Source organism: Cololabis saira, chromosome 3, assembly GCF_033807715.1.
Source record: "Cololabis saira isolate AMF1-May2022 chromosome 3, fColSai1.1, whole genome shotgun sequence".
In the NCBI taxonomy this organism is placed as follows: Eukaryota; Metazoa; Chordata; class Actinopteri; order Beloniformes; family Belonidae; genus Cololabis; species Cololabis saira.
In genome coordinates, this window is record NC_084589.1 from 54,755,174 (window position 1) to 54,777,991 (window position 22,818).

Below are 22,818 nucleotides of genomic sequence, written 5' to 3' on the forward strand. Positions count from 1 at the left end.
AACCAGGTCTTTGCTGGTCTAGAGTAAAGAACCACGTTACGTCGGGGGCTACGTGCTTACGTCAAGGGCTGGGGACGGTGTTACTGAACAACCAAAGCAGAATAAACACGGAAGAGCGCCATGTTTAAACAACGGAGCGTTGAAGACGGCGGTTAAGTTAGCAGACTTGTTGTAAAACTTGTAAGCTATGAATAAATCTAAATTCCTAAGACAGTTAAACTGCAGGGAAGCCCAATGCCCTGACCTATATATAATTATCATAAAGTTCTAGTCAAAAATGTCAAATTTTACTTAAAATAGCACCTACAATTTAACTAGATGATTTTTACTTGATTCGTGCAAACCTAAACTTTAAATACATAGAATATGCTGTCCAAGAAAGGCTTGAGAAGCAGCAGCAACACTTGCACCAGCCCGTAGTCCTCCATCTTTGTTGTGGTGACTGAATTTGGTGCTAGTTGTACCGGGAAATGGTGACGTACACAGACGTATACAGTAACGTGATGACGTGGATCTCTGGCCAGCACCAGCTTGTGTAAAAGCAAACGGTTCTCAACCGGTTCTTACTTAGAACAAACCACGAACCGGCTCTAGCACTAGCACCAGCCCTGGAACCAGCTTGGTGGAAAAGGGGTAAGAGTAATGCAGAGGGCTGCTCTCACCTGTCTCGCACAGCGCCAGCGCGATCTGGTTCTCCAGCTCGCTCAGGTCGCTGAACTGCCTCTCGAAGTGGACGCGGTCCGGCGAGCCGGCGATCTCGCGCAGCTGGTTGTTGTTGGCGTAGGCGACGCCGATGGCGTGGATCTCCACCCCTCGTGCCCGCAGAGCCTCGGCCGGCCCCCGGACGGCGTCCTGGGACTCTCCGTCGGTGATGACGATCAGCCTCTGTGGGAGGCCGGGTCGGCCCCCCCTGGAGTAGTCGAAGAACTGCGAGACGCCGGCGAGCGCCTGACCCGTTAGCGTGCCCTTGCCGATCTGCTGCATGCCGTCCACGGCCACCAGGATGTCGTTCTTGGTGTAGAAGCGGTTCAGGGGGAACGTGAGCTGCTGCACGTCGCTGAACTGCATGACGGCCACGCGCACGTCGTCCCGCGCCACGTGGGACTTGCCGATGAGGTCTTTGATGAAGGTCTTCATGGTGTTGTAGTCGTCTGGGTGGATGCTGCCCGAGCTGTCCACCAGGAACACCACGTCGCCCGGGACGTCCTTGCAGACTGTGGAGACAGGCAACGAGTTAGCAGCACCAATGAGTTAGCAGCAACAACTAGTTAGCAGCACAAAATAGTTAGTAGGGCTGCAACGATTTGTCGACAAAAATTGATAATAAAAATCGATAATAAAAATTGTCGACAATGACGGCGTAGGTTTAACGCCAAGAACCAGAATTCAGCTTTAAGGGGTCTAGGGTAGTCAAGGGACTCTAGGGAGTCTAGGGTGTCTGGGGGGGGCCAGGATGTCAGCAAGCATACAGCAGTGGGATGATCACAGGGGGGGGCTGCAGGTTTGCATGCAGCTCCTGAAGCTCTGGCCCGCAAACATCGATAAATCATCGACAAAAATCGATAATAAAAATCGATAATAAAAATTGTCGACATGATTCATTGTCGACAATGAATTCCATTGTCCACAATTGTCGTCAGACGTGTTTTTCCAACGGAGTGAGGCGTCTCACTTCAATACAATCTCCGCCGAGAGTCGCGCATGCACGATAGCGTCTCTGGGATTGGAACCAGCAGTCGGTCAGCAACATTCTCTCCCTGTGCGATGATGACAATGATGGATTTACATCTAACCTTTAGTCAGGTGCCTATGAACTGTCAATTATCCATTAAGCTCCACAATGATCATGTTAACATTAAATCAAATAGATTTGTCTGGACTTTTCTCTTGCAGGACGAAAGAAGACACTAAATCAATACATCTCTATTATTGTGCGGGCATGAATTCTCAGAGTTTTGTTGATGTGGGCTGGTAGTACCATCTTTCTGGTGTTTATTATCATTTGCCACATAATTAAAGCAACCTCATACTAAATAAAAAAAAAAGACTAATTATCTGATTAGTCGACTAATCGTTTCAATAGTCGGTGACTAGTCGACTATTAAAATAGTAATTCGTTGCAGCCCTAGCACCAACTAGTTAGCAGCACAAACTATTTGGCAGCACCAACTTGTTAGCGGTTCAGGCGGTCTGGACTAAAAGCCTATGATAATCCGGTAGTTAAGCGGATCAGGGGTCAGTCATTTGTAACAGATTGTAACTCCTGACCTGAAACTAAACTGAACCTACGAACGCCGAAGGGTCGACCTTTGAAGGGTCGACCCTTCAACGGTCGACCCTTCAAATGTCGACCCTTCAACGGTCGACCCTTCAAATGTCGACCCTTCAAATGTCGACCCTTCAACGGTCGACCCTTCAACGGTCGACCCTTCAAATGTCGACCCTTCAAATGTCGACCCTTCAACGGTCGACCCTTCAACGGTTGACCCTTCAACGGTCGAACCTTCGGTGGCCGTCCCTTCAAATGTCGACCCTTCAACGGTCGACCCTTCGGTGGCCGTCCCTTCGGCCGTTGAAGGAACGACCATTGAAGGGACGACCCTTCAAAGGGTCGACCACCGAAGGTCCGGCCACCCCGAACCCCCCCAGAATCCTGCAGACCAGCACCATGACCTCCATGGTTCCTTGCCCCCCCCCCAGAATCCTGCAGACCAGCACCTTCCCCTGCACCGTCCCTCACCTTCGGCAGAGCAGATGTCCGTGATGATCTCGTCCTTGATGGGTTTCAGCGCGTCGAAGTTGTTGACGAAGAAGGTCCTCTTGCGGTTGCCGGAGATGGCGTTCAGCTCGTCCTTGTCGGCGTTCTTCACCCCGATGGCGTAGACGGTGATGCCCTGCGCCCTCAGCTGCGCCGCCGCGCCCGTGACGTCGTCGGAGGACTTTCCGTCGGTGATCACCACCAGGTACTCCGGGACCTGCTCGCCCCGCGTGATCTGTGCCCTCTGGAAGTACGGCCCCATGAAGGCCAGCGCCCGGCCGGTCTCCGTCCCCCCGCCCACCTGCCGGATCTCCTCCACGGCTCGCCGCACCGACGCCCCGTCCGAGTGGGCCGTCAGATCGAACTCCAGGTTGGGCGCGTCGGCGTACTTGGCCACTCCGATGCGGACGTGTTGCGGCCCGATGCGGAAAGTGTCGAGAAACTCGTTGATGAAGTTCTTCATGTCCTTGAAGTCGGTGGGGTAGATGCTCCCCGAGTGGTCGATGAGGAAGAAGATGTCGGCTTCGTCCGTTTGCCGGCATCCTGCACAGGGAACGAAAACAACACACGTTAACCCTTAACGTTAACCACGTGTTAAAGTGTTAAACACTCCTGTTTCAATTCATTTCAATTCAGTTTTATTTATATAGCGTCTATTACAACAGAAGTTGTTTCTAGGATCTTTCCAGAGACCCAGAACATTAACATAAACCCCGAGCAATTATTACATAATCAATAACAGGTAAAAAGGCTGCAGGTCAGAATGTCAGCAAGCATATAGCAGTGGGATGATCAGAGTGGGGGCTGCAGGTTAGCATGCAGCTCCTGAAGCTCTGGCCTGCAAACCAAGGGCGTAGGTTTGCATAGGGACGGTAGGGACATAACACTACCAACTTTTCAGGAGGCTCAAATTGTCCCCACCAACTTTTAAGCAACCTTATTTGCATTATATAATGAGTTCAGATATAAAGGTAATTTAGATTGTCTTCCCAAATGTTGTAAGGATAGAATTGACCCTACCTTTAAGTGAATTATTTTCATTGTGTTCAGACTTACATTTACCCCTTTTCACTAGCTGAATGTTCATTTTTTGTTGAGTTTGGCTGTGCTTGTGGACAAAAGCAGTAGTGTTTAACCTGAAGGAAGGTTCCATTTTTATTTATTTTTGTTTTTTTCAGTTATATTTAATTTATTTATTTAGACATACAATGTTGAGTGGTCTTAAGACAAATGTTTAGTTTTTGCATTCTGGACAGTTACGTGATTATTAATTAGTAATTAAGTACACTTAATACATTTATTGTGTATGTTAATATAATTTAAGTTATGATCAAATATTGCAATTTAAATTGCTAATAAAATCAAAAAAGTTTTCAAAATGTTTCTTTAGTAGTTTTTGAAAACAAAGGTTTGAATGGAACCGTGTATCAGGTGAACTAATACACATGAAAGTTAGTATAAGTCAATACAGATTTATTTTGCATTGATCATTTAGCCTATGTGTTTGGTCTTATTAATGTCCCGTCCCCAGCTAAAAGTGAACATGCATGTTATGCTGATATATCGTCCCTACCAATGTTGAGACCAAACCTACGGCCTTGCTGCAAACATACACAAAAGAGAAAAAGGGGGGGCGTCTAGGGAGTCTAGAGAGTCTAAGGAGTCTAGGGAGTCTGGGGACTCTAGAGGTCTAGGGAGTCTAGGGTGGGGCAGGATGTCAGCAAGCATATAGCAGTGGGATGATCAGAGGGGGGGCTGCAGGTTAGCATGCAGCTCCTGAAGCTCTGGCCCGCAAACATACACAAAAGAGAAAAAAAGGTATGTTAGCAGCGGGCTGTGCAGACCTTGCTTGATGCCGGTCCTGCGGGTGCTGACCGACACCGCCTGGCGGATGATGTTGGTGCACATGGTGTCCTTCAGACTCTGCTCCACCGACTTCAGCTCGGCGAAGCTGTTCACGACGAACACGTGTCTCCTGGGCGGGTGGGAGGCGATCTGGACCAGCTCCGCCTGGTTGGCGTTCTGCACCCCCAGCGCGTAGACGCTGACGCCGGCGCGGCGCAGCGCGGCCGCCTCGTTGGTCACGTTGTCCTGGGACTCCCCGTCGGTGATCACCACCGCCACCTGCTGGACGTTCTTGTCCCGGCGGCAGCCGCGCTCCTTGGCGAACAGCTGCTCGCGGGTGAACTTGAGCGCGGCCCCCGTGTAGGTCTGGCCGCCGCGGTACGGCAGGATCTTGATGAAGTTCAGCAGCTCGTCCTTGCGGGTGAAGGTGTTCAGGTAGACCTGCGCCGTCGGGACGCTGCTGTACATCACGATGCCCACCCGGACCCGGGTCGGCCCCACCTCCAGCCCGCTCACGATGGAGTGCAGGAAGGTCCGGACCAGCTGGAAGTTCGCCACGCCGATGCTGCCGGACTCGTCCACCACGAACACGATGTCGGCCAGTTTGGCAGCTTTGCAGTCTGTGGAAGGAACCGGAGAATCAACCATGAATCCCATTACTGCAACCCCATTCCATCTACAATACCCCTTGTTGTTGTTGTTTTATTATTTTTTTTCTTAAGTCCATAACCCCATGCACCACGTACTTTATACCTCTACTCTGCACTTTATAGCTGTGACACTTTACATAGACACTTGCACTTTACTTTTCTCGACTTTTTTTTTTCAAAATTTTGTCTTTTTTCTAGAAATTTTAAGTTTTTTCTCAAAATTTCGACTTTTTTCTCGAGTTTTTTCTCAAAATTTCGACTTTTTCTCAAAAGTTTGACTTTTTTCTCAAAATTTCGACTTTTCTCGAATTCTTTCTCAAAATTTCGACTTTTTCTCAAAATTTCGACTTTTTTCTCAACAGTAACAGTAACTTATAAACTATAAATGTAAAAATACTATGAAATGTGTTATGTGGTTGGTTGTGTCATCGTGATATTGGTTATATTATTGTACTATTGTATTTTTTTTTTTTTATGAACATTGTATTACTCTTAAACTTGCTTGTTTTTATATTCTAGCCGGGGGGGGGGGGCTGCCAATGGGAATTAGCCAATAGGCTACATTTGGTGCATTTGCTTTTATTTTGTAAAATGCATAATGATGTGCACTGTCCCTCCTTACCAAATAAAATTGAATTGCATTGAATGAATCAGTCAGACATGTGGAAGGAAGGACACAAAGACTCGTCTCCGGTTATTCAACGTACGTCCCACAGTCCCAACCAGTTGCTGCGTCAAAGAGACCGAATGATCATGAGTGCATTTGATCAGCGGAAAGATGTTTAACCATTTGATGGCTGTCAGGGTTTGACATTCCCCCCAGCTTTCAGTTTCTGTTTCTCCCGCCTGTGTCCCACCTGCCCTGATTGTCTGCACCTGTGTCTCGTCATGTCTCGTTATCCCCTGAGTATATCTGGTCTTGTCATTGCCTTGTTCTCTGTCGGTCCGTACTGTTTTCTTCCCCATGTTTCCTGACACGTTTTGCTCTTTTTGTTAAATAAATCCTGTTTTTTGCCGACTCCTGCCTCCCGCCTCCTGCTCTCCTGCGTTTGGGTCCACACCTTCCCCCTAGACGTGACAATGGCGGCATGAGCAACTACTACTACTGTCGTTTAGCAGACGCTTTACATCTGAGAGAACAAACACACCATTTCACCAAGGCCACTAAAAAAGAAACCAGGACTAGTAGAGAAGTTAGTTGAAAAAGTTCCATGACCCAAACGTTGGCCTAATAAACGAGTGCACGGTGAGAAGAAGAAGTGCGGGAGTTTTCTTTTTATATTTGGCTGCAGCTTTCCTTCTCCAAGTTTTCTACTTGAGAAGATTATTACGAAATGCAACTTTTTTATTCTCTAGAAAATGTAATAACATGGTGCATTATGTAATAACAATTCTAAACATAGTTTATTTGTTTGTTATTGGCCTGTATAATTCCAAACTTCAAATAGGCAACTCAAGTTATATTTGTAGTTTTAGACATAGATTTATTGGGCTACATAGTTCTAAGGGAAATTGCATAAAAAAAACAAAAGTCACTCTTGTATAAATTCATTGTTAAACAAACAACAATAATAGGTTCACTGCAAAAACTCAAAATCTTACCAGGAATATTCGTCTTATTTCTAGTTATTGTCTCATTTTTTGTCTAAAAATCTCATTACACTTAAAACGAGACTCATTACCAGAAAAATAACTTGTTATTTGACAATTTTCACCTGTTTCAAGTAAATTTTCACTTGAAATAAGTAGAAAAATCTGCCAGTGGAACAAGATTTATCTTCTCATTACAAGCAAAAAAATCTTGTTCCACTGATTTTTCTACTTATTTTAAGTGAAAATTTACTTGAAACAGGTGAAACTTGTTGTTTTTTTCCAGTATTTTAATATTGCTGATTATGGTTTACAGCTTAAGATTAAGATTCCCAGAATATTCTAATTTTTTGAGATAGGATATTTGAGTTTTCTTAAGCTGTAAGCCATGATCAGCAATATTAAAATAATAAAAGGCTTGCAATATTTCAGTTGATTTGTAATGAATCCAGAATGGATGACATTTTTGTTTTTATAATTGCATTACAGAAAATCCCAATATTATAATTTTCTGAGACAGTCCTGTACATAATGCACTATGTTATTACATTTCCTAGAAAATAAAAAAGTTGCACGTGCATTTTATAACAATCTTCTCAAAATGCAATAACTTATTGCATAATGTCGCAAAATGTATTACAAAATGGGGCAGTTTATTACAAAATGCACCGTTATTACAAGATGCGTCTCAACAATCCCCCTGCTGGAACCGTTCAGAACAGCTCTAATTCTTCCTCCAGGTCTTTATTCACGGGTCCAGATTCTGCAGAGAGATTAATTATCAGCCGGTGTTGAGACGGCTGGCTGCGCCGGGGGAATTAGCTGTTTATGTATTTCTGAATCACGTCAGCCGAGCGGCCAGATGTTTCTCCTCCGGTTCCTGCAACACGCTGTTAGGTCGTAAAAGAAACCTCAAAAACCTCAAAAACCTCAAAAACTCTCTCAGAAACCTGAGTGACATCACAGGGGTTTCCTCAGAAACCTGAGTGACATCACAGGGGTTTCCCCAGAAACCTGAGTGACATCACAGGGGTTTCCCCAGAAACCTGGGAGTGACATCACAGGGGTTTCCCCAGAAACCTGAGTGACATCACAGGGGTTTCCCCAGAAACCTGAGTGACATCACAGGGGTTTCCCCAGAAACCTGAGTGACATCACAGGGGTTTCCCCAGAAACCTGAGTGACATCACAGGGGTTTCCCCAGAAACCTGAATGACATCACAGGGGTTTCCCCAGAAACCTGGGGAGTGACATCACAGGGGTTTCCCCAGAAACCTGGGAGTGACATCACAGGGGTTTCCCCAGAAACCTGGGAGTGACATCACAGGGGTTTCCTCAGAAACCTGAATGACATCACAGGGGTTTCCCCAGAAACCTGAGTGACATCACAGGGGTTTCCCCAGAAACCTGAATGACATCACAGGGGTTTCCCCAGAAACCTGGGGAGTGACATCACAGGGGTTTCCCCAGAAACCTGGGAGTGACATCACAGGGGTTTCCCCAGAAACCTGGGAGTGACATCACAGGGGTTTCCTCAAAAACCTGAGTGACATCACAGGGGTTTCCTCAAAAACCTGAGTGACATCACAGGGGTTTCCCCAGAAACCTGGGAGTGACATCACAGGGGTTTCCCCAGAAACCTGAATGACATCACAGGGGTTTCCCCAGAAACCTGGGAGTGACATCACAGGGGTTTCCTCAGAAACCTGAATGACATCACAGGGGTTTCCCCAGAAACCTGAGTGACATCACAGGGGTTTCCCCAGAAACCTGAGTGACATCACAGGGGTTTCCTCAGAAACCTGAATGACATCACAGGGGTTTCCCCAGAAACCTGGGAGTGACATCACAGGGGTTTCCCCAGAAACCTGAATGACATCACAGGGGTTTCCCCAGAAACCTGGGGAGTGACATCACAGGGGTTTCCCCAGAAACCTGGGAGTGACATCACAGGGGTTTCCCCAGAAACCTGGGAGTGACATCACAGGGGTTTCCCCAGAAACCTGAATGACATCACAGGGGTTTCCCCAGAAACCTGAGTGACATCACAGGGGTTTCCCCAGAAACCTGGGAGTGACATCACAGGGGTTTCCCCAGAAACCTGGGAGTGACATCACAGGGGTTTCCCCAGAAACCTGAATGACATCACAGGGGTTTCCCCAGAAACCTGAGTGACATCACAGGGGTTTCCCCAGAAACCTGAGTGACATCACAGGGGTTTCCTCAGAAACCTGAATGACATCACAGGGGTTTCCCCAGAAACCTGGGAGTGACATCACAGGGGTTTCCCCAGAAACCTGAATGACATCACAGGGGTTTCCCCAGAAACCTGGGGAGTGACATCACAGGGGTTTCCCCAGAAACCTGGGAGTGACATCACAGGGGTTTCCCCAGAAACCTGGGAGTGACATCACAGGGGTTTCCCCAGAAACCTGAATGACATCACAGGGGTTTCCCCAGAAACCTGAGTGACATCACAGGGGTTTCCCCAGAAACCTGGGAGTGACATCACAGGGGTTTCCCCAGAAACCTGAGTGACATCACAGGGGTTTCCTCAGAAACCTGAGTGACATCACAGGGGTTTCCCCAGAAACCTGAGTGACATCACAGGGGTTTTCCCAGAAACCTGAGTGACATCCCACCCCTTCATGAGACTGTCAGAGCCCTGGAGAGCTCCATCAGTGACCGGCTTCATCACCCACGATGCACCACCGAGAGGCATCGCAGGTCCTTCCTCCCCGCTGCATCAGACTCTATAACCATGCCTGCTCTCAGTAGCTAACAGACAATAATACGTGCAATAACTTAAGATGTGCAATATCTGCCAATCTACCTCACACTCCACCTGCTTTTTTTCTGCACTGTTTATCTGTATATACTGTTCATATCCTGTTTATACATATTTTATACATATTTTATACGTATCTTTTGTATTTTTTATATTTTTTTTATTTCTGACTTTTCAGTCCTTTTACCCCTCCCCTATATGTGTGTGCTGCAACAAATAAGTTTCCCCACTGAGGGAGAAAATAAAGGATATTCTATTCTATATTCTATGCTATCACAGGGGTTTCCTGCAGCTCTGTTTCTGCAGGAAAGACCAAACTGGCGAGGTGACGGCGCGGCCAGCAGGCCGCGTTTTGTAATAACGGTGCATTTTGTAATAAACATCCAAAATGTAATAACTTTTTTATTTCATTTTGTAATAAAGTTGCATTTTGTAACACATTTTGCCACATTACTCTGTCCTGGGGCCTCCTACTCTTCATCATCTACCTCCTTCCCCTCAGCAAAATCTTGCGTAAATTCAACATCCATTTCGCTGCTACGCTGATGACAACCAGCTCTACCTCACCACCGAACCCTCGTCTGTCACGTCTGGGGGTATAAGGTGTGGACCCAAACGCAGGAGAGCAGGAGGCGGGAGGCAGGAGTCGGAAAAAAAGGGTTTATTAACAAAAAGACCAAACTAAAATAGCTGCATGGCAGGATAAAAACAAACTAAACAAGGATCAAAAAACTTGGGAAGGCAAAACGTGGCAGGAAACATGGGGAACAAAACAGTACGGTCCGACAGGGAACAAGGGAATGACAAGACCAGATATACACAGGGGATAACGAGACACGACGAGACACAGGTGCAGACAATAAGGGCAGATGGGACACAGGCGGGAGAAACAGAAACGGAAAGCTGGGGGGAATGTCAAACCTTGACATCGTCCTCTCTCCCGCCCACCTCCCTTACTGAAATAAAAACCTGGTTCACCCAAAACCTCCTTAAATTCAACAGTAATAAAACTGAGGTTCTCCTCATTGGCCAATTCTCGACATTTTGACTTTTTTCTCGAAAAAATAAATCTTCCTCCTCTAAAATATTATTTTTATTTTTCTCCTGCCTGGCCCTAATACTGTTCTGTAGCCTTGAGTGCCAAGAAAGGCGCCTTTAAATAAAATGTATTAGGGCCCGAGCACTTACAGTGCGAAGCCCCTATTGTATCTGTAGGAATTTTTATCCTCGTTCTCATTCTCGTTTTTATTTTCCTCATTTTTCTTCCGACGAAATGAGGGTCTTTTTTCCCCCTAAACGTTCCCCAAAAGTCACCAAATTTTGCACCAAGCCAGGCCTGGTGATAAATGTGATATTTAATGGTTTGCATTAATGGGCGTGGCCTAACGGCTCAACAGCGCCCCCTAGAAAACTTTGTGCCTCAAGCCCCACAATACGGTTTGACGTACATGCACGAAAATCGGTACACACCTGTATCATGTCACAACTTAAAGAAAAGTCTCTTGGAGCCATGGCCCAAACCCAACAGGAAGTCGGCCATTTTGAACATTTTGAATGAATTGTGTCATTTTGGCGTAATTTATGCCATTCCTTCGGCCGTTAATTCAGCCCGAACCGTAACGTGCACCCAGGTGTGTTCATCAAAATACATCAAAATGTGCGTCTCCATCCAGCGACGACACGTATTACTTTTCTCTTTCAAAAGTGTTACCGTGGTGACGATAGACGCCAAAAAGCGCGCCCCCCTTCATCTGATTGGTCCATATTTGATAGTTCCTACTTTCTGCTATAACTTTTGAATGGTTTGACATAAAGAGTCATGGTGGAGTCATTGGACTTAGTTTTGAGTACTTGATCTTTATTGGTGAAAATTGCACACGCGAGGGCCCGTTCATCGCTGCTGCAGCTTTAATTATTATTATTATTATTATGAATATATGAATGAAAAGGGTGTTTACCTTGCGTCACGTTGCTCCCCCCTTGTTCGGTTTCAAACACCATCTTCAGTATCGGTGCCGCGGTGATGACGGGGATGTCGTAGTCCTGCCCGGCGCTGGATACCAGTCGCACCTCGTTCATGGACATGCCCAGACTCATCCCCACCACGGTCACGCCGGCCTTCCTGATCTCCCGCGCCTCGCGGTACACGCCGTCGTCCGAGTCCTTCCCGCCCAGCACCACCAGGAACTGGCGGAATCCCTGGTCCGCCCGGCCGCCCGCCGCCGCGGAGAAGAAGTTCCTGCTGGCGTAGCGCAGCGCCGCGCCCAGGTAGCGCGGCTCCCCCGGCAGGACCGCGCGGTAGCGGAAGCGCCGTATGGCGGCCAGGAGCTGCTCTTTGCCCTCGTGCTCGTTGAGGAGGAAGTCCACCTTGACGTCGTCCCCGTACTGGGCCAGGCCCAGGCGGTAGCCGCCGGCGCTGAAGTCCATCTGGTTCACCAGGCGGAACAGGAGGTTCCGGACCTGCTGGAACTTCTCCTGCGTGATGCCGCTGTCCACCAGGAAGAAGATGTCGGCAAACCTCTGTCGCAGAGCTGGAAGACAATCGGAGCAAACCGTTCAGTTCTGCTGTCACAATAAAGGCAAGTAGGCAAGTTTATCTGTGCAGCACAATTCAACACAAGCTCATTCAAAGGGTTTTACATCAACGTTAAAAGCGGCAATTCACTTATCACTCCACACACGGCCGCCGATAGGGGGGGACAAACGGGTCTGTTGTCCCGGGCCCAGGGTAGGGGGGGGCCCAGAACTGAAGACATTTTTTTTATTTTTTTTTTAATTCTCATTAAATTATGGAATCATTTTTCAAAATGTTTCAAAATATGCCTATTTGTGGAAAAATATGTAGTATTTGAGTTCCATAAAAGCTTGTTATTTGTTTTCTTCCTAATTGTCCTTGTGGTCAAGAACCCCCAACACTAAAATGGTTTGTTGACGTTATCATTTAATTCAACCATTAGAATGGTCAAAATGTCTGGTCAGCACAAGTCCGGTGCTCAGAAAAGAGAAAAGAGAAGAAGAGAAGAAGAAAATAGAGGCCTCAGAGATTCTCTACACAAATATTTTAAAAAGGTGGTGACGGTGAAGCTGGAATTAATAAAGTCAGCGTAGAGCAAGGTAAGAAACAGTTACAACGTTTACCAACCTTTAACTTAACCTAGCTGGCTAGCTCTAATGCTAACGTCCATTAGCTTGTATAAAAACCTGAAGAGCAGAGGGAGAGGAGAGGAAGAGGAGAAGGAGAGGGAGAGGAAGAGGAGAGGAAGAGGAGAAGGAGAGGGAGAAGAGAAGGAGGGATCCGGGACCAGGGGGCCCATCTTAGATTATTTTGTCCCAGGCCCCGGCAGGACTGTCATCTGGCCTGACTGCACATATTAAGACTAAAGAAACACAAAAACAACAGAATTGTTGGCGAGGGTGTGATCATGTAGTAATCATTCTCACCTTTTGGACATGTTCAAAAATACAATTATTCTGGCATAATGTTATCCAAACAATGGAGGAAATTCTAAATCTGAGAATACCTAAAGACCCAAGGACTGTATATCTGGGACTGGGTTGAAGTCATTGGAAAGAGAGACATCTACCTCTTCAAAATATTGACTGTTGCTGCTAAGAAGGCCCTGACAAAACTCTGGATGAAAAGCGATTCCCCAGGACTGAGACAATGGCTCGACATTGTTGAAGAAATATACGCCATGGAAAAATTGACTTTTTGTTTGAGAATTAGAGGAAGCGATTTTGCTCAAAAGTGGCAAAAATAGTCTACATTTAAGGTCAAATCCCAGCCCTGCCCTTAAAGAAGGGAAACCCAAATCAATATCGGAATCGAATCGGATCGAATAAAAACTTGATAATGATGAAGCATTTTGACAGCACGTGGCCCCCTGCAGGGACAACGACGCTTTGCAGGTTGCCCCAGCCTCATACCCCCGCCTGCAGGGCTTTGAACTGGACTCAACACCTTTTGAGGTAGCTTCAACTTCCGACCCAGCTTCCTACCCCCCCTGCAGAGACGACACCTTGGAAGTTGCCTCAAACAGACTTGGAACACTAGAGCACCCCATGGGGTGATTTGGAACTTAGTGACAGTCATGCCAAATGCCCGATGGGGACATTTGGCCACAGATCACATCCAACTGTAAATTACTTTTCGTCTGTGACCTATTGTCTCACACAAGTTCTGGCGTCTTGTATCCCTGCCGAGATGGCACCGTGGGAGTGGCTTTGACTTCCAGCTCCTGCAGAGACGAGGACCATATATGGACTTCCTGACTACTCAGGGGTAGTCCCAAAACTGAAAGTTCACACCTGACTGTCTCCTGTCTTTGTTGATTGAACCTTTGTATAAAAACCCTGTGGCCAAATCAATCTGGGTCAGCACACCGACCAAGACACTGCGTCTGTGTAGGTCTGCTCACCGCCGGCTGAATAAAATCTCTCATCCCACAGCGGATTCCTGAACTGGACTTTGTATTATTCTTCAACAATAATCGATTCTGAACCTTAAGAATTGGAATTGAATCGATTCTTGACATTTCAATCGTCCACCAGCCCTACGTAGAAACGTCCACCTGTTGCATGACTTCTGACACTGTCAGTCTGGCAGCTGGGGGGCGCTATAGCTTCCAATTACAAGATACGGTACCAGTCACCGGTTTGGAAACACCTCCTCATTGGTTCTGACCGAGCAGGTGAGTCCAAACGTGTCCAGTACAGTTTCCGGTACGTTCCCAGGCCTCACCTTGCCCCGGTCCAGTTCAGACCCCCCCCAGACCCCTGGTACCCCCCCCCCCCAGGCCTCACCTTGCCGCTGGTCCTCCATGGAGACGCAGACCGTCTGCAGCAGGCCGACCGACAGCCTCTTCAGGGCCTGGTAGCTGTCGATGGTGAACAGGAAGCGCTGCGGCGGCCGGTTAGCGATGGACTCCAGCTCCTTCAGGTTGGCCTGACCGACCCCGATGCCGAACACGATGACGCCCCTGCTGCGCAGCTCCTGTGCCGGCGCCAGGACGTCGTCCGCGGAGTCTCCGTCGGTGATCACCACGGCGATCTGGGGCACGCGCTGATCGATCCGGCTCCCCGCCGCCGCGGTGAAGAACTCTTTGGACAGGAATTTCATGGCCTTGCCCGTCTCGGTGCCGCCGGTCCGGTAGGGGAACCGGTCGACCTCGGCCAGCAGCGACTGGGCGTCCAGGTGCTCGTTGAGCAGGAACTCCTTGTGCGGGTCGTTGCTGTACTGAGCCAGGCCGATACGGACTTTGTCCTCGCCGATGTCGAGGCCGGAGATGACGCTGCGGAGGAAACGCCGGACTTCCTGGAAGTTCTCGATGCCGATGCTGGAAGAGCCGTCCACCAGGAAGACGATGTCGGCCACGGTCGCTACGGCGCATTCTGCAAAGGACGGAGACGGAGACGTCAGAGAACGAGGAGACGAGCTGAATTCAGAAAGATCAAGTGTGTTTGACGATCCAAGGGCGTACGGCGTAGGGCACGCGACGCACACTGTACGGTGTGCGTCGCCGCGTGCCCTACACCGTATGTTCTGCGTTGGTGTAACGCAGAACCATAAATCAGCCTTTAACGTGATTTTACGTGATTTTACGTGATTTTACGTGATTTTACGTGATTTTACGGGACTTCTGGTGCTGATCTGGGCACTGCAGTAATAAGGTTCCAACTACAGGACTGTCTCGGAAAATTAGAATATTGTGATAAAGTTCTTTATTTTCTGTAATGCAATTTAAAAAAAACTAAAAAGTCATACATTCTGAATTCATTACAAATCAACTGAAATATTACAAGCCTTTTATTATTTTAATATTGCTGATTATGGTTTACAGTTTAAGGTTAAGATTCCCAGAATATTATAATTTTTTGAGATAGGATATTTGAGTTTTCTTAAGCTGTAAACCATAATCAGCAACTGTATCCGATTGACAGAAGAAAAACCCAAAATCGTCACTGAAATAACTAAAAACTGAAAAAGTTATAATAAATAATACTGAAACTCAGAGATTCTTTGAACACGAGAATGTTGGGAAATGATAAAACCAAAAGTGTGACAACACCACCGTATGCATGGGGCAAAAACACCGGCCCACCGACCGTTACTGCCCTGATCTCTTCAGGAATGTGTTGCAGGTTGGAAATTAATAGAAAAGGTTGTAAAATAACAAATTCAGTGAAAAAACATGAAATATAATTGATTCATTTGGGGTTTTTTGGACATAACAGCAATAAATCTGTGAAGTGTTTAAAGGAACCGTCATGAGAGTAAACACTTTCCTGACTCATTGGCTGTTCAGGACAACGTGACATGAAACCGGGGGATTCTCCTCCATCGTTCAGATCCCACCACCACCTGGGATCGGACCACCGTTACCTTGTGTCAGCTTCAGGATGTTTCTATCGGCCTCCTCCATCGTTCAGATCCCACCACCACCACCTGACTGCAGGGCTGCAGGAATCGGACCACCGTTACCTTGAGACAGCTTCAGGATGTTCCTCTTGGCCTCCTCCACGGTTCTGCACAGCGTCTGGACGATGCTCTGCGAGATTCCCTGCAGGGCGGCGAAGTCGGACACGCTGTAGACGTGCTGGCCGTGCGGCTGGCTGGCGATCTCCTTTAGCTGGTCCTCGTCGGCGTCCTTGATGCCGATGGCGTACAGGCTGATGCCCTTCCTCTTCAGCCGCTCAGCGTTGGCCTCCACGTTGTCCTGCGACTTCCCGTCCGTGATCACCACGGCGATCTGCGGAACCCTCTTGCCTTGGCGGCTGCCGGCCGCCTCGGTGAAGTGGTTCTTCAGCAGGAAGTCCAGGCCCTGCCCCGTCAGCGTCCCGCCGCCCATGTAGTCCAGCTCCGTGATGTAGTCCAGGATGTGCTGCTTGGTCTCGTACTCGCGCAGCAGGAACTCGGTGCGCGGGCTGTTGCTGTACTGCACCAGGCCGATCTGGACGCGGTCCGGCCCGATGTCGAACGAGTTGACCAGCGTGTGCAGGAACTGGCGGATCTGCTCAAAGTTCTCGTTGCCGATGCTCCAGGAGCCGTCCACCAGGAAGACGATGTCGGCCACGGCTTTCTGGGTGCAAACTGGGAGGGGGGTGGAGGTTCATGGAGGAGGTTCACAGGTTTCTAGGAGAAAAGAAACTCTTCTTTCCAAGCAGAGGTGGTTGTGAGGAGGTCAAGCAGCCGGGTGGAAGAGCGGCGGGGCTACAGGTGGAGGTGAGGGTTCTACAGGTGGAGGTGATGGTTCTACAGGTGGAGGTGAGGGTTCTACAGGTGGAGGTGATGGTTCTACAGGTGGAGGTGATGGTTCTACAGGTGGAGGTGATGGTTCTACAGGTGGAGGTGATGGTTCTACAGGTGGAGGTGAGGGTTCTACAGGTGGAGGTGATGGTTCTACAGGTGGAGGTGATGGTTCTACAGGTGATGGTTCTACAGGTGGAGGTGAGGGTTCTTGCTGTGATTCAGAAAAGCATGGCGTGATTGCTGGATGGAGAAGCGTGAGGAAACTGAGCAAACTAAAACGACCCCTTGCGTCTAAAAGCACTAGTTCCCATTAAAACGACAAATTCCCACTAAAACGGCCCGTAAAACCAGGGTTTTATTTATTAAAACAGGTTTTATTTAGTAAAACTGAAGTTTTATCTAGTAAAACAGAGGTTTTATTTAGTAAAAACCGTGTCCATGCCGGGAGGGCGACCCTGGTGGTCTCTGGTCCGGACCGGAGTGAACGTTAAAGCGTTGGTGCTGAAGCGTGAGCGCCGTGACGGTTTGCGTGAGCGCCGTGACGGTTTGCGTGAGCGCCGTGACGGTTTGCGTGAGCGCCGTGACGGTTTGCATGGCGTTATTGCGGTGGCGGTGAGGGGAAGCTCGGGAAGCCGAGCCGACGGCGACACCCACCTGTCCTCTGGGCGGCGTTGCCGTAGAAACACGCCGCCGTGACGAGGCAGAGCAGCAGGCTCCGCCCCCCCTCCATGCTGGAACTTCTTCCTGCAACACAGACACACAGACGACTGTAAATCTGCCGAGCATCTGGACCGGCACAGCGGGCAACGTCTCAGTTCTAAACATAAAAGAAAACTTCAAAACTCTTCTAAACCGCGACAGTCACGCCCTCGGAGCGGCACAACGAGTTAGAGCAGCTGATGCTTCAGAGAAACTTCAGAGAAACTCCTGACCTCAAACTGTCTCCTCAGTAAAACCTTCATCCTGCTCCGGTTGAGGTCTGGAGGAAAATACCTGACCCGTCTTTAGGCGCTTCCATTCCGACGTTCTGTAACAGTTCCATAAAGGTGGGCACCAGCTTTATTTATTTATTTATATAGCGTCTAATATAACAGATGTTGTCTCTTTACTCCATCTCTGTACACACCGACCCAAGCAAGAGAGGGAAATACTACGACCACTGTTTCATTGAGACTGACGAAGGAATCAAACTTGAATGAAACACATCATCAAACCTTGTAGCATCATTTTTAAGGCTTTGGCTCAATCCCAATTCCCCTTCATTCGCCCTTCTTTTCTTCCCTACCCCCTAAAAAAGAAGGGGGAGATTCTAGGGCACTTGGCCCAGGTGCCTGTCCCATTTCTCCTACCCCCCCACGTTTTCATCCCTACCCTGATCAGGAAGCAGAGAGCCAAAAGCTGTTTTAATTTCAGCTGTAGCTCTGTTAATATGGCACTTTATTAAGTTTTAATGTTTTTTCAGGCATAAAGGTAACCTTAAGATCCGCAACCGGGGCTCAGTTTATCCAAGTAACGCCTGTTAAGAAATTTGACTCGACGTTTTCGGAGATGAGAAGAGCCACCGGCTCGGAGCAGCAGCAGCAGCAGCTGCTGCTGTTACCATGGTAACAGCAGCAGCTGCAGCTGTTACCATGGTAACAGCAGCAGCAGCAGCAGCAGCAGCAGCAGCAGCAGCAGCAGCAGCAGCAGCAGCAGCAGCTCACAGCCCGAGAACAGACGTGTCCGCCGAGTCAACCTGCGCCGTCGTCCCGGGAGAGAAACCTGCAGCTCTGTGGAGAATTACGCTGGCTGAAATAAATCATTTAGGAAGATGTTAGTTTAATAGATGAAATCTAATAGTTGTAGCTACGCCTGTTAAGAAATTTGCTCCGAAATTTCGAGATTTCTGTCTGCCGGCTGCGGAGCTGATTTATGGTTCCGCGTTAAATCGACGCAGAGCCTACGGCGTAGGTTACGTAGCCTACGGCGTAGCTTACGTAGCCTACGGTGTAACCTAACAGCCTTTATTCCAGCGCGATCTTCGCGAACAACGGACAAAAAAGGGATTATGTACATTCACTGAGTGAATATTATGAAAGTAAAATATAGGTTTGTCACTAGAAATGTAATCAAAACGCATTTTTATGCAGAAACTAACTCAAAATATTGATTTTATTCACAAAAAAATAAGAAATGTCCGCCATGTTTTTTTTTTTATTCAGTCCGCAAATGACGACGAAAAGCATTCTGGGAAATTTTCATAGCCCCTCGCTCGCGAAGTCAGCATCTGAAATCCCTCGATGTGAAGGGGCTATTCTCAGCCCCTAGCCCTCGTTATGCCCCCTCCCCCTTGGTGAAAAGAGGAATTGGGACACCACTACCTTCACGGGAACGCGCAAAAGTTAGGGTTAGTGAAGAAAACGAGGGCGAGGGGTTCAATTGGGACACAGCCTTAGTTGTAGTACTACTGTCATTTGTCAGTTGTCACCTTAGTCGTTACCTCGGTCGTCAACTTAGTCGTCACCTTGGTAGTTATCTTGGTCGTCATCTCAAAATAACGGTCAGTATTTAGAGATTCTTCAAAGTAACTTTGTTAGCGCTCTTTGCGGGGGGGGGGGGGGGGGGGGGGGTACTGATGTCGGTACTGATGTCACCAGCTGGAGACCAGAGCTCCATCATCACCTTCCCGAGACTCGTGGGTGTGGACGTAAATCTTTACTTGATCCAGATCTGATGCTGAAACCTGAGAACTTCTGGAACAAATCAAACCTTTTATTTCTCAAATAAAAGTCCATCCCGTGCGTCTCCAGCATGAATATGAAAATGTCCCGGGCTTGAGCGCTCACACATGGTGGGATTGTTGGAGCGCCGCGCTGCCAGATGTTCCACCGGCCCGGTTCACGCACCGAGCCGACTCTCTGGATGTCTCAACACATTTCAGCACATTTAAACACATTTCAGGGCTGAGACAGTTTAATTGGGCGGTTTTTGGGTCGTGGAGTACAGTAACCTCAATTAGGAGTCTCTTCCCTGAAACTCGTCTCCCCCGAGGGGACGTTAGGAGCGTAACCACGGCAACGGGCGGCCCAACGCATCGCTGGAACAGGAGGGAATGATTAACCCCTCGTGCATCACTCCATCAGTGTCAGGATCGGTGCCGGTAAAGGGCGGGGAAGGACCCGGGCGGGGAAGGACCCGGGTGGGGAAGGACCCGGGTGGGGAAGACCCGGGCGGGGAAGGACCCGGGGGGGGGAGGACCCGGGTGGGGGAGGAGACCCCCCTCCCTAAAAACAACCAACTAGACTGAGGAGACGACTACGAGGGAATCGTACCCCAAACCCCTCCCTGTCAAGTGGAGATATGTTACACCCACATACCAGTACTCACTCCACAGTTTCAGGGACAGATAATCCAGTAGTCTAGTCCTGATTCAGTCTCAGAGAGCTGGACTGGTTGCTGTTTGTGTCTCTAGGACCACTGCTGATGTCGTTCCCTCTTGGCATTGTTTTAACATACACTGGAGTCCAATCAACCAATAAAACATCTGGGGTCTCCGTAGCCGGCTGGAAGTGTCTGCACCGCTGTTTCATTCAGACAGACGAACCTTGTAGAGTCGTTTTTAAGGCTTTATTCTGAAACTGTGATGCTTGGTCGTCAACTTGGTTGTCAACTTGGTCGTTATTTTGGTCGTCACTTTGGTCATGGATGTCCTGACTCTTCAGAACGTCTACGCCTTCTCACTTTAGAAGATTGAACCAAAACTTGTTCAGAGATGGTTTAATAACCTTTTCCAGATTGATATGTGTTAATTGTTGCTTCTCTAGGACCACTGCTGATGTCGTTCCCTCTTGGCACTGTTTTAACACACACTGGAGTCCAACCAACCAATAAAACATCTGCTTTCACGGAGGTCTAGACATCTTCTGATGATCGGTTCATCAACGCCCGGCTCTAACCGAGCCTCCTAAATCCAGAGACGGGTCCTTAGTTCTGCCCACAAGAGTCGGCTCTGGTTTAAATTCATCAAACAAAGACACAAACAACAACTAGACTAGGGAGACGACGGAAATGTTGTTAATGAACTCTCATTATGTCCTGATCCGGATTAACGCGGAGCCTCGCCGGCACCAGATCTCTGCAGCCAGATCTTTATCTGCAGGAATATTACACATCGTCTCCCAAAGAGTCCGACGGTAAAAATCTGACCTTTCTGTTCAAATGATCCACCTGAGAAAACTAGTCTGAGCTCGTCATGTGGAGTTAAAGCTCCGTCCAGTGGGAGGAAATATCTGCAAGTCCTTGATGATCAATCAAAGTGATCAGGAAAGAGAGAGAAGATCCAACAGACCCAAATGAAGGGAGGAAGGAAGGAAGGAAGGAAGGAAGGAAGGAAGGAAGGAAGGAAGGAAGGAAGGAAGGAAGGAAGGAAGGAAGGAAGGAAGGAAGGAAGGAAGGAAGGAACAAACAAAGGAACAAACTAACGAACGAACGAACGAACGAACGAACGAACGAACGAACGAACGAACGAACGAACGAACGAACGAACGAACGAACGAACGAACGAACGAACGAACGAACGAACGAACGAACGAACGAACGAACGAACGAACGAACGAACGAACGAACGAACGAACGAACGAACGAACGAACGAACGAACGAACGAACGATCGATAGATCGATAGATCGATAGATCGATAGATCGATAGATAGATAGATAGATAGATAGATAGATGAACGAATGGACAAAGGAACGAACGAACGAACGAACGAACGAACGAACAAACAAACAAACAAAGGAACAAAGGAATGAACAAAGGAACAAACAAAGGAACAAACTAACGAACGAACGAAGGAACAAACGAAGGAACAAACAAACAAAGGAACAAAGGAATGAACAAAGGAACAAACAAAGGAACAAACGAACGAACGAACGAACGAACGAACGAACGAACGAACGAACGAACGAACGAACGAACGAACGAACGAACGAACGAACGAACGAACGAACGAACGAACGAACGAACGAACGAACGATCGATCGATCGATCGATCGGTCGATCGATCGATCGATCGATCGATCGATCGATCGATAGATAGATAGATGAACGAATGGACAAATGAACGAATGGACAAAGGAACGAAGGAACGAACGAAGGAACGAACAAACGAACAAAGGAACGAACAAACGAAGGAACGAACGAAGGAACGAACGAAGGAACGAACGAAGGAACAAACGAACAAACGAACAAACGAACAAACGAACAAACGAACAAACGAACGAACAATAGATAGATAGATGCCCCAAACGACCCCAGTCCCCCGGCTTTAGCCTTGAGGGACAGAAACGACGGGAACCCAGCACTTCCTGCTGCGAGGACTGTGATGAATATTCAGTATCTGGGGATCAGAGCGGCTCAGCTGCAGCATCTGGCCGCGTTTACCGGCTAGCCGGTTCCATTTCCTGGAGATCTGCGGCGGCAGACGCCGTCCGGCCACATCCCGACCCGGCGGGACCGGCCGGAGGGAGAATCCTCCCCGAGCTCCGGCTCCTCCTCGTCCTCGTGATGAAGAGGAGGAGCTGGAAACTTCACTCAGCAGTGGAAACATCAGGGCTCCCCACTTCCCAACACATCTGTTCTTATTTGGACGCAGGAGTTTACACGTACGGGTCGCCAGATGTTAATCTCTTAAATAAACAGAAGTAAAGAGCCATTAATCTCCGCCTCGGCCTCCACGAGCTGCACAGATCTCTGCAGGACCACACATCTGGATACAGAGGAATATCCAAATATTTATGGATTTATTAAGTACATTCAGTTGAAATAGATTCATATATTCGTTGTTATACAACAATTTGACAATGTCTGGAATCAATAAATGAAATGAACGACCACCAAAGTCCAGATCCAGACCTGCTTGGGACAGAAACCAATGGCTCTTTTCCACCAGCCTGACTCG

The 22,818-nt window shown here is 48.1% G+C and overlaps 1 protein-coding gene across 2 annotated transcripts in view; it reads right to left on the minus strand.

The window, feature by feature from the left end:
* LOC133440526 (collagen alpha-6(VI) chain-like) overlaps positions 1-22,818 on the minus strand; it is an 85,708-nt gene that overhangs the window by 41,574 nt on the left and 21,316 nt on the right. Inside the window, exons 3-9 of one of the 2 annotated variants that reach the window (XM_061717801.1) lie at positions 17,535-17,624; positions 16,113-16,721; positions 14,435-15,022; positions 11,590-12,162; positions 4,603-5,223; positions 2,741-3,301; positions 663-1,214 (exon numbers count right to left, since the gene is read on the minus strand). In XM_061717801.1, coding sequence (XP_061573785.1) covers positions 663-1,214; positions 2,741-3,301; positions 4,603-5,223; positions 11,590-12,162; positions 14,435-15,022; positions 16,113-16,721; positions 17,535-17,610 — 3,580 coding nt within the window. In that variant the 5' untranslated portion in view covers positions 17,611-17,624. The remainder of the gene's footprint in view (positions 1-662; positions 1,215-2,740; positions 3,302-4,602; positions 5,224-11,589; positions 12,163-14,434; positions 15,023-16,112; positions 16,722-17,534; positions 17,625-22,818) is intronic. The other variant, XM_061717802.1, reaches the window with a different exon arrangement.